General features: G+C 40.5%; 1 protein-coding gene across 1 annotated transcript in view; it reads right to left on the reverse strand.

The window, feature by feature from the left end:
- LOC145411250 (zwei Ig domain protein zig-8-like) overlaps positions 1–12,855 on the reverse strand; it is a 75,016-nt gene that overhangs the window by 48,540 nt on the left and 13,621 nt on the right. Inside the window, exon 4 of the mRNA XM_080281317.1 lies at positions 8,486–8,696. Within this exon, the coding sequence (XP_080137443.1) occupies positions 8,486–8,696 (211 nt within the window). The remainder of the gene's footprint in view (positions 1–8,485; positions 8,697–12,855) is intronic.

The following is a 12,855-nucleotide window of genomic DNA, read 5'->3' on the forward strand; positions in this document are numbered from 1 at the left end:
CGACACTCCTACTTATGTTACCACTTGCAGTCAGTGTCAGACCTTCTTATAAATCGGGAAAAATACGTCGATTCACCAACAAATTCCAGTATGTTCGTTACCTTGATTCAACTAAAACCTGAAAACTGGATTGTGCGTCATAGTCTGGGGGAAGGTTTGAGAAATTTCAGTGTCCGTCAGCAACATAATCAAAGCCCATCCATCTTCACATTCGTTACCGTTTTCTCTATGAAGATATACCATATATTATGTTCAGCTATCGAGGACGCTTTATATTTTCCAAGGCTATCATCTAAAATTAGAAAAATCGTTTCTGGGCCAAATATCAATGCGATATAATAAGAATGAAATGAAAATGATGTCCTCAAGCAGAACATGAGGACACATAAGGTGGAGTAGACTGTAGCACCAGTCGAGCAGGGCAGTACTCCCAAGGTGGATGGAAAGCTGATGATAGCTGGAGCTCCCGTTTCATCAGCCCTAAGGACTAGGTCCCGACCATCCCCCTTTGCTGAACTTTTTCAGTGTCTCAGTAACACAGAGAGTAGGCCAGCATGCTCTCCAGTACAAGTTTCTCTAACTATCAACATCAAACTACATGCACATTACACACCACAATTCCTTTTCAAAATTTGAAAAGAAAAAATGGCATCAAATACCATAGCCTCGGAGTCCCAGGGGGAGGGGACCATAAATGCCCCCACCTTCCGCCCCTCTTCCGGTGACGACTCAAGATGCTTGAAACCACTGTCTGACTCTCTTCTTCTTTATTTCTGCAACATTCGTGGCCTTGCCTCTAACTTTCGCTCTGTTGAGCACCACCTCTCCTTCTCTAAACCTCACCTTCTTTTTCTAACTGAGACTCAGCTGTCTGAGGCAACTGACAGCAGACCCTTTTCTGTATCCTCCTACTTTCTCTATACTCATTTCAAAGCCAAAGGTGGCTGTTGTGTATATATACGCAACAACTTATCTTGCTCTCGTGTTCCTGAACTTGATTCTTCTGAATTCTCTACACTCTGGCTTCGGCTTTCCTGTCATTCTCTGACTAAATATGTCTGTGCTGTTTACTTATCTCCTAATTCTACTGACTATCAAAAAATCTTTGACTATCTTACTTCTACGATGGAACACATTCTATCCATTTCTCCTTTCTCTGAAATCTCCATTCTAGGAGATTTCAGTGTTCACCACCACCTCTGGCTCTCTTCTCCTTTCACTGATCCACCTGGTGAACAAGCCTACACCTTTTCTATCCTTAATGACCTAGAGCAGCTAGTACAGCACCCTACCCGTATCCCTGATCGCCTTGGAGAGAATTCCAACATACTTGACCTCTTCCTTACAACTAATCCTTCTGCTTACACTGTTAATCTTTTCTCTCCGTTGGGCTCCTCCGATCACAACCTTATCACCTTAACCTGTCCTATTGCTCCAGTACGGCCTGTGGACCCTCCAAAGAAACGTCGTCTGTGGCACTTTGGAGCTGGGGACTGGGAGGCCCTCAGGCAGTACTTCTTTGATTTTCCCTGGAATGGATATTGCTTCCGTGGCCGGGAGCCATCTGGGCGTGCCTCGCGCATTACGGAGGTTATTCTTTCAGGCATGGAAGCATACATTCCTTTCTCATAATCTCTGACTAATGCACGAAAGCCTTGGTTTAATCACGTTTGTTCTAATGCTGTCCGCAACAAGGAGAGGGCCTATAAAAGGTACCGGAGCCAACCCATCCCTGAATCACATCTTTTATACGTTTCTGCCCGGAATCGTGATAAGTCTGTTCTTCATTCTGCTAAAAATAATTTCATCTGTACTAAGTGCTCTCAACTCTCTAACTTGAATTCATCCCGCTCCTTCTGGCACCTTGCCAAAAACCTTTCTAACAACTTTACCTCATCATCCTTCCCTCCTCTTTTCTACTCTGATGGCTCTGTAGCTATTTCTTCTACTGATAAAGCAGATTTCTTCACTCAGACTTTCTCCTCCAATTCCACCTTAGACGATTCCGGTGCTGTTCCTCCATCACTTCCCCCCTCTGACTTCTTCATGGTTGACATTGAAATTTCTTCAGCTGAGGTATTTTCTGCTGCCACAGGCCTCAATACTAACAAGGCATATGGGCCTGATGGAGTCCCTCCTGTTGTTCTCAAGAACTGTGCTTCTGTGCTTACACCCTGCCTAGGCAAACTCTTTCCCCTTTGTCTGTCAACTTGTACCTTTCCTTCTTGCTGGAAGTTTGCTCTCATTCAGCCAGTCCCAAAGAAGGGTGACCATTCCCAACTCTCTAACTATCGTCTAATTGCTTTAACATCCTGTATCTCAAAAGTTTTCGAGTCTATTCTTAATAGAAAAATTTTAAAGAATCTTTCCTATCACAACCTTCTTTCTGATCATCAGTATGGGTTCCGTCAGGGACGCTCCACTGGCAATCTTCTCACTTACCTTTCAGACTCCTGGTCATCCTCCTTTCGGGACTTTGGCGAAAGCTTTGCCATTGCACTTGACATCTCTAAGGCTCTCGATCGAGTCTGGCATAAATCTTTAATTTCCAAACTGCCCTCTTACGGTTTCTATCCTTCTATCTGTGCCTTCATCTCTAGCTTCCTTTCTGATCGTTTTATAGCCGCTGTTGTAGATGGCCATCGTTCTTCTAGATCTATTAATAGTGGTGTTCCTCAGGGCTCTGTCCTATCACCAACTCTCTTTCTTTTATTCATCAATGACCTTCTAAGCTGTACATCTAACCCTATCCACTCATACGCTGATGACTCCACCCTTCACCTTTCCATTCGATTCCCGCAACGTCCATCTCAGCAGTTACTTCAACAAACAAGGGATGAGGCTATGGCACACCTGATGTCTGACTTGGCTCATATCTCTAACTGGGGTAAAAATAATCTTGTTGTTTTTAATGCATCAAAGACTCAGTTTTTGCACCTACCGGTATCAACCCGACTAAATCTTCCACAGGTATACCCACTAATGTTTGATAATATTCAGCTTAATCCTGCATCATCCTTGAACATGCTTGGGGTTTCATTTACTCAGGACTTGTCTTGGAAAGATCATATTACATCTCTTGTAAAATCTGCTTCCAAGAGATTGGGTGTGCTAAGCCAACTCTGTTCCTTCTTTACCCCTGTACAATTGTTGACTCTATACAGGGGTTTTATCCGCCCCTGTGTAGAGTACAACTCTCATGTGTGGGGAGGCTCCCCACATACAGCTCTTCTCAATAGGGTGGAGTCAAAGGCTTTTCACCTCATTAACTCTCCTCCTCTTACTGACTCCCTTCAATCTTTGTCTCTTTGCCGCACTGTCCCATCTTTATCTCTTTTCTATCGCTACTTCAATGGTCACTGCTCCTCTGAACTGTCTGCATGCATTCCTCCACCCCTACGACGGGCGCGTAGCACCCGTCTAGCAGCAAACTCTCATCCGTTTTCTGTCCAACTCTCTAATGCAAGAGTTAACCGTTACTCCCAGTCCTTCATTTATGCAACAGGTCAACTCTGGAACTGTCTCCCTCTGTCTGTATTTCCTACTTCCTATGATCTCCAGTTTTTCAAACGCAGTGTGTCCAGGCATCTGGAAATGATCGAATCTTGAATTTGGCTCTCTCTTATATTTTGTTTTTCTTGGAAGGAATAGTTTTGCAGGCTCGTTGCCTTTAGTTCCTTCTTCATCACATAAAAAAAACAAAAAAAAAAAACATAGCACACTATTCTTGAGTATAGTGGACACTCACTCTTTCGCAGGTCTGTGAATGCATTCATAGAATAGATAGTTGTGTGATCACCTAAAGAAGTGGAATATACATCTGTGTGTGTATGTGTGTGTGTGTGTGTGTGTGTGTGTGTGTGTGTAAATATCTATTGATAGATAGATAGATAGATACAGATACAGATAGATAGATATAGATAGATAGATGCAATATATATATATATATAGATATATATATATATATATATATATATATATATATATATATATCTGTATATATATATATCTGTATCTCTCTATCTATCTATCTATATATATATATATATATATATATATATATATATATATACAGTATCTCTCTCTCTCTCTCTCTCTCTCTCTCTCTCTCTATATATATATATATATATATATATATATACACACACAAGTGTAAATATAGAAAGAAATGAAGTCAGTGAATGTACAGTTAGGCTGGATGAGGAGGAAATGGAAAATGTGTGTGCGTTTAAGTATTTGGGTAGTGTGATGAGTAAGGATGGAAGTTTAGAGGGTGAAGTACTTGAAAGGGTGCATCAGGGAAGAAAGGTTGCTGGTTCCTTGAAAGCAGTGATAAGAAACAGGGAAGTGAGCATATATATATATATATATATATATATATATATATATATATATATATATATATATATATATACTGTATATATATATTTTGTGTGGGATAGGCCGATCCTGCAGTGGATACTCAAATGGCTGATGATGATATATATCTATCTATCTATATACCTTGGCTGCTTCCCCCAAGGAAAGGGAGGTAGCCGAGACAGGACGACTCACTCTCCATTTACTCATCCATTCAAACACATTCATTCGCATCTTATCCCCAAAGGGAAGAACGGACAGATCCTCACTGCATCACACCGCACAAGGGTGAACTGCGCAATGCAATCAGTGACATCCACAGCAGGGCCCGACAGCAGAACTGGTTTACCCCTGCCACATCATAACAGACCCATCCCCTTACCCGCACCTGACCTGACTAGCTGATCAGACCAAATGCGGGAGAATATCCCCTCAGGGCTGCGTCATCACTTATTCATCACAATTTCTCTCCATTTATTTCTGTCACGCACAGCCACTCTTCCTTGCTCAACAGACATCCCTCTCGCATCCAGTGCTCTCTTCACACTGTCCATCCATCCTATTTGTGGTCTTCCTCTCAGCCTTACACCTCTCACATCAGATCTAGTTATCTTTTTCACCAATCGCTCATTATCCATTCTCTCCATATGCCCAAACCATTGCAACACCCTCTGCTCAACTCTACCAGCCATCTCCCGAACAACTCCAGTTCTCCTTCGCACTTCATCATTTCGCACTCGATCCATACGCGTCACTCCACACATACTCCTCAGACATCTCATCTCCATTACATTCAAACTTTTCCTCTCTACTACACCCATACTCCATGTTTCAGCCCCATATAATGCAGTCGGTACCACAACACCCTCATACAGCCTTCTCTTTACATCCATTCTAAGCGAACGACATTTAAACACTTTTTTCATTCCTCCCAGCACTTCTCCTACTTCATTTATTCTAAACTTCACTTCTGCATCTATTCTTCCATCCACAGCAACATGTGACCCTAGATATTTAAAGCAATCTACCTCCTCAAGCAACTCACCATTCAAAACTATATTCATCCCCCTACCATCTATCAACCTCGTACACTTCATCACTTTACTCTTATTCTCATTTACTTTCAATTTCCTCCTTTCACACACCATTCCAAACTCCTCTACCAACTGTCTCAATCTCTCCTCTGAATCAGTCACCAGTGCAGTATCATCTGCAAACAGCAGCTGCTTCAGATTCCACTCTCCTCCATCAACATTTTCCAGACTCAGACCACCTAAAACTCTTGCATTCACCTCCCTTACAACACCATCCATGTAAATATTAAACAACCAAGGCGACATCACACATCCCTGTCGCAGCCCCACTCTCACGGGAAACCAATCACTCACAGCATTTCCCACTCTTACACACGCTCTACTATTTACATAAAAACTTTTCACCCATTTTAGTAACCTACCATCAAGTCCATACAATCTTAAAACAGTCCACAAAGCCTCCCTATCAATTCTATCATACTATCTATCTATCTATCTATTGCCAGACGCCTCAATCCCGTTTGGGGTGGCCACAAACAAATCGCCTCCAAGTCGCCCTGTCCCCCGTCATTTCACTGCCCTGCTCCCAACTCACACCCCCCTCTCTCATATACCTCTCCACCCCATCCCTCCATCTCATCCTCGGCCTCCCCCTCCCTCTCCCCCCCTCCACCTCACTCACATACACTCTCTTTGTCAGTCTTTCACCCTCCATCCTCTCCACATGGCCAAACCACCTCAGTGTGTTCCTCATAACGCTTCCTATCACATCCACATCCACACCACAACGCTCCTTTATATCCTCATTCGTCAGCCTGTCTCTCCACGTGACTCCACAGGCTCCTCTTAAATAACTCATTTCCACTGCTCTCACTCTTGACTTGTGTCCTTCTATCATACGCTTTCTCTAAATCCATAAATGCCCAAAACACATCCTTGCCTTTCGCTAAATACTTTTCACACACTTGTCTCACAGCAAACACCTGATCAACGCATCCCCTCCCTCTCCTAAAGCCACACTGCTCATCACTAATCACTCCCTCTGTACCCTCTCTAACTCTCATAATTAACACTCTACCATACACTTTACCTACAACACTCAACAGACTTATACCCCTAAAGCTATTACATTCATACTTATCACCCTTGCCTTTATACAACGGAACCACACAAGCACTTGCCCAGTCAATTGACACCATACCTTTCTCAAAGCACACATTCAGTAATCTTACTAACCAGTCAACAATAGTCACTCCACCACCCTTCAGGCATTCCACCCCACACCCATCCATACCTGCAGCTTTCCCTATATATATATATATATATATATATATATATATATATATATATATATATATATATATATATATATATATATTTATGTATGTATGTATGAATGTATATATAACTAGATAGATAGATAGACAGAATATATGATATATATATATATATATATATATATATATATATATATGTGTGTGTGTGTGTGTGTGTGTGTGTGTGTGTGGTAGGTGGGGGCACTCACCGTCCACTCACTCAATGTAGTGCTGCTGTCGGGTGTCTGCCCTTTCCTCTCCTCCATCCTTCTTTCCTTCCATCGTCTTCTGCCTTTCTTTCCTTCATGCTTTCCTTGTCCTTCTGCCTATGGGTGACTTTACACTCCCTCTTCTTTCTTTCCTTCATTCTTTCCTCTTCCTTCTGCCTGTGGTTGACTCCACACTGGGTGACAACCCAAAAGGTTTCCTGTACACCAGGAAACGATTTACTACGCTGGGTGGTAACCATATAACCAAATATTGGCGTCCGGTGGTTTACTGGGTAATCATTGCGTTACAATCGGATTGAGCTGGTGAATTTTTATATCGAAGGGGTGGTTGGGGTTGATTGCTCATGTAATGCCACTCAGGGATGAGTGAGGCTGGTCACTCTCATCTTAAATGTCGGGACGAACTGCCTAGCCCTGGGCTCCTACGCTTCTCATGGGGCAATGTAGGGTTGGATGATGGATGGATGGATATATATATACTGTATGGTATATTACAGAGAGAGAGAGAGAGAGAGAGAGAGAGAGAGAGAGAGAGAGAGAGAGACAGAGGGAGGTTGCCCTCCAAGTTTTGAGGGACCAAGTAACAGCCTTTCCATCAGAGAATATTTGCAAATACCTTTTTCTCTGTTTCCATACTGCTAGTTAACCCAAAATGACCAATTCTAACCAAATAGTCGAAAAAACTGAATTTCACAAATATTCACATTCAGCATTTTCCGGCAGTTCGCGCCGTCATATCGCAAGCGATCGCCATTTTTCGTCCTTTTTTTTTGTGTATTTTAGTGACTTCTTGGAATTACCCTGACCGAATGCAAAAAGAATTAGGTAGATATCTATTACCGCTAGAGAGAGAGAGAGAGAGAGAGAGAGAGACAGACAGAGACAGACAGACAGACAGACAGACAGACAGAAGACAGACAGACAGAGACAGACAGAGACAAAGTGCTGTTGTCATCTGATAAAAACAAGGAATAAGCTAAAAAAGATTTAACGAGGCCTTAAGTGACTATATGTGTGTCCTGGATTCGATGTATCCGTATTATACAGTATTCATTAAGCATTAAAATGGTACTAAGTTTCCTCATTGTACAGAGTAATCACATATTAACCTCTATATTTTCACTACTGCAGAACACTTGGGAAAACATATTCATATACAACACGCATATTCTCTAACAAGTTTCTGTTAGAGAAGAGAGAAAAAATGGTTATCCTTTGCTGATTACTTTTTCGCCTCTTTCGTATGCTATCCACTCATTCATCACACCTACCGTGTTCCCGTGATGTAAAACACAAACAGTCAACAGAAGGATTAAACGCTGGATCCCACCTACGTGTCACTGGTCTTTGACAAAAGAGGCTAATAGTCACAAAGTGCTGCTTTCTTCAATAAAATCCACTAAGTAGGGGAAACGCCTTAACCCCTCACCAAAGGAAAGCCATGGCGTTAAAACAGCATATATTCTTCCACCCCACCATCTTTTCGTTCGCTCTGCCATTCTTCGATTCACTCATCTATCCATTTATTCAGCTTGTAGCCACTCACCGACCACCTCCAGTTTGATGCTCCTGGTGGTGACTGGCTTGGTTGAGATTGAACATTCGTAAAACCCTGAGTCTGATGGCTGGGGTCTCCTCAACACCAACACCCAATCGCCTGTGGTTGGGTCCCGGTGCGCGGAGAACCTGTTATCGCTGGTGAACGTGAAGGCGCCCACTGTCAGCATAGTCAGGTCGCGGTGCCGGATCCACGATACCTTCCAGGGGAGCAGGAAAAGAATACAGTAACTTTAGAGTAGACACAATCTCTGTCCCTGATATCCGTACCTATTCATCCTCATCAGAACGTGTAGGTCTTGAGTTATGGACAGTGGCCCCTCTTCTCTTTTCTCTGATTTTCTCCATGTTCACTCTGCAGTCTAAGGTGGCTGGGGTGTATGTCAAGCCCACACAACAATAACAACAATCTCACTTGTTTTCGTGTTACTGAGTTCGACTTTTCTGAATTTTATGATCTCATACTAAACTATTTTGTTATTCCCAAACTAAATATGTCTTTGATCAAGATTTATTCCTTATGATAACTAGTTCTACTATTTTCAAAATACCATGAATATCTTACTTCTAGAAAGGAACACATTCCTTACATATCTTCCACCTTACTAAGTTCTCTCTTAAGAAAAAATGATGCTGACCATCAACACTAGTTCACCTCTCCATAGTTCATACAGTGGTCCACTTGATGAATAATGCATATCGTTAATTTCGTCAGTATAATAAAGCATTTATCATGTATATTTTTGCTACCTCCAGGAGCTTAGTTTGGTCCCCTAGTAGTAAAGAGGTAATGTAGGCTATATCTAACCAATCCAGTGTGCATTATCTCCCAGTAGCTGGTATATAATCTGGAGATCACACACACACACACACACACACACACACACACTGGAGATTTTAATACAACTATATATTGGAATACTCTAGATATAATTAGCCTGGAAAGCTGTTGGGACCAAAAGCTCCTGGATCTCGTGCAAGAGTTTTTCCTAACGCAACATGTGAGGGAAACCACCAGAAAAAGAGGACTCGATGTACCTTCAGTGCTAGATCTAATATTTACTAGGCAAGAAAATGATATTGACAGTTTAATATATCACCCTCCACTCGGCAAAAGCGATCATGCAGTACTAAATTACAACTTCAGGATAGCATATGACATAGTTAACAGCAATGAAAGTTACAAAAAGAGCCTAAACTATAAAAAGGGAAATTATCAAGACCTAAAAAAGTATTTCTTAGAAGTTGATTGGGAAAATGAGCTTAGAGGACAAGATTTAAATGCTGTATATAAAAAATTCTGTGAATTTTATGAAATAGGAGTCCAGAAGTACATCCCACATCACAAAGAAGCAGATAAGAAAATACAGAAATGGTTCAATACAGAATGTAAAAATTCAAAAGAAAAAAGAGATTTGTTGTGGAATAGAAACAGAAGACACAATAGTGAAAGGGCATATAATAAATACAAACAGGCAAGAAACGATTATACAAGAATAAGGAGGGAAGCCCAAAAACAGTTTGAGGAGGATATAATAAATAAAAGTAGTGATCAACCAAAGCTGTTTTACAGCTACATCAGAAGCAAAACCAAAGTAAAAGATATAATACAATCCATTACGGATGAGGAAATCACTTATACAGTAAACAAGAGAAAGATATTTGTGAAGCACTAAATAAGAATTTCCAATTAGTTTTTACATAAGAAAAAATTTTTGAGAGGGACTATGTGGAACATGCATGTCCACACACACTACCAGATAAACAAATAGAAGAAAAAGTAATACAGGAGGATTTATGTAAATTAGACAGAGGAAAAGCAAGTGGTCCTGATGAAATTTCATGTTGGGTACTACGAGAATGTGCAGAGGAGTTAAGTAAACCATTATTTTTAATTTTCAAGAAATCTTTGAGTCAAAGTAAACTACCTGATATTTGGAAAAAAGTAAATATTGTCCCCTTATTCAAGAAAGGAAATAGACAAAATCCACTCAACTACCGACCAGTATCACTGACCAGTGTTGTAAGCAAGGTATTAGAAAAGCTTATAAGAAAAGCTTGGGTAAATCATCTAGAAGAACACAGTATGATAACAGAAAGACAGTTTGGTTTCAGAAAAGGAAAATCATGTGTTACTAATCTGTTGAGCTACTATGACAGAGTAACAAACACAATACAGGAAAGAGAAGGATGGGTGGACAGTATCTATTTAGATTTCAAGAAAGCTTTTGACACAGTACCACACCAAAGACTTTTATGGAAACTGTACCATCAAGGAGGAATTCGAGGCAAACTGTTTTGTTGGATGCAAGATATTCTCATAAAAAGAGAAATGAGAACAGTACTAAGAGGAAACTACTCATCATGGAAAGAAGTGACTAGTGGAGTACCACAGGGTTCAGTGCTGGCACCAATTATGTTTTTAGTGTATATAAATGATATAAACAGTAACACTGGAAATGAGAGCTATCTGAATATGTTTGCAGATGATGCAAAAATACAAAGGAGAATCACTAACACAGACTCTTGTAAAGAGCTACAAGAAGAATTAAATAAACTTCATGAATGGAGTAATACATGGCAAATGGAATTCAGTGTGGACAAGTGTCATGTAATCAAGTTTGGTAAAAGTGGAAAAAGACCTGATTGGGATTATAAGTTAGGAAAAAAAAACCCTATACACAACAGAAAGAGAGAAGGACCTAGGTGTGATTATCAATAACAGACTATCTCCGGCTGACCACATCAGTGAGAAGATACGGAACATGTATACACTGCTTGCAAATATAAGAATAGCATTCACATACATAAATGAAGACATGCTAAGAAGGATAATAACATCATTCATTTGACCAACCCTGAAATATGCATCAGTAGTCTGGAGTCCTCATCTCAAAAAACACATAGACAAGCTTGAAAAAGTTCAAAGGGCCGTTACAAGATGGATACCATGCTTACGGGACCTAAGCTACGAAGAAAGACTAAATAAACTGAATCTACCAACACTACAGGAGAGAAGGAAAAGAGGTGACATGATAATGCTATATAAGTGCATATCAGGGAAGGAGAAAATAGACATAAATGATTACTTAACATATGGAGAAGCATCAGCAAGAGGACACTGCAAAAAACTGCATAAGAAGAGAGGTGATAAAGACGTAAGGAAATTCAGTTTCCCAAACAGAGCAATTGATCAATGGAATGCACTACCGAATGAAATAGTGTGTGCCAAAACAATTCACAAATTTAAGGATATGTACGATAAATATGGTTTACGACACGGGACAGTACGAGCTTGACTCATTCCTATAAAGATACAAGTAGGTAAGAACACACACACACACACACACACACACACACACACACACACACAATACAATGGAACCACAAACTTGTCCCTAACTGGCAAGGAGTGTGCCACAACATAGATGATCTGTTTATTACAACTATTTATTTTGATTACACTTGTTTCGTCTCCACTGAAATATTATAATAATTTCATTCTGGCTAATTGGCAATATGTATAATCACATAGTGAGTCTTCTACAACCACAGAAGAAGCAACAATGTGACACTATGGCACTACTGACTAGGAGGCTCTCAGACGGTACATCTTCCACTTTCCACGGAATGGTTAATGCTTCCATGGACATGACTCATTTAAGTGTGCAGAACAATTGCTATGTAGTACAAAAGCTCACATTCATTTTTCTTAATCTCAAAGTAATCCAAAATGCCACTTGTTTCAGTGCTATCCACATGAAGGCGGAATTCAGAAGGTATGATACCAGGAACATCCTATTTAAGAAACATATGCACTTTTCGACTGTACCCAGGATTATGACATCAATCCTTCGTCTAGCAATTGAAATTCTTCCTGTTCATTTTCTCATCTACCCATAAGCCTCTTCATACAGTTTTACTTCTTGCCCTTCTCACCTTCATTATAATGGCTCTAATGCTATCTCCTCTGATATACTTGACTCTTGGATCAAAAATTTGCTCAGAATTCCTATCTGGTTGGTTGCACAAGCATAATCTGGGCTAACTGCGTTGCTACTTCCAGATTACTGCATTCAGCCTAAGAAATATCTCTCATAATGACTGGGTTATCCAAGGCTAAATCTAACTTTCCACCTTAAAAAGTTTTTCTTAAGCTAAATGGAAGTTCCTGAAATAGCGAGGAGAAAATATTCACTCCGCACTTCCTCCCAGCATGCTCATGTCTGTAGGGACCAGCTGATATCTATGCATCTCAGTAGTACATAATAAATTCCACATCTAACTAGATTATAGCTATACAGTTATTATATTTGAAATAAATAAACCATAATGCAATAAATGAAGCCAAACATGATC

This window comes from Coenobita brevimanus, chromosome 88 (genome assembly GCF_032717465.1).
Source record: "Coenobita brevimanus isolate Jiangsu-jjx chromosome 88, ASM3271746v2, whole genome shotgun sequence".
NCBI classification, from domain to species: domain Eukaryota; kingdom Metazoa; phylum Arthropoda; class Malacostraca; order Decapoda; family Coenobitidae; genus Coenobita; species Coenobita brevimanus.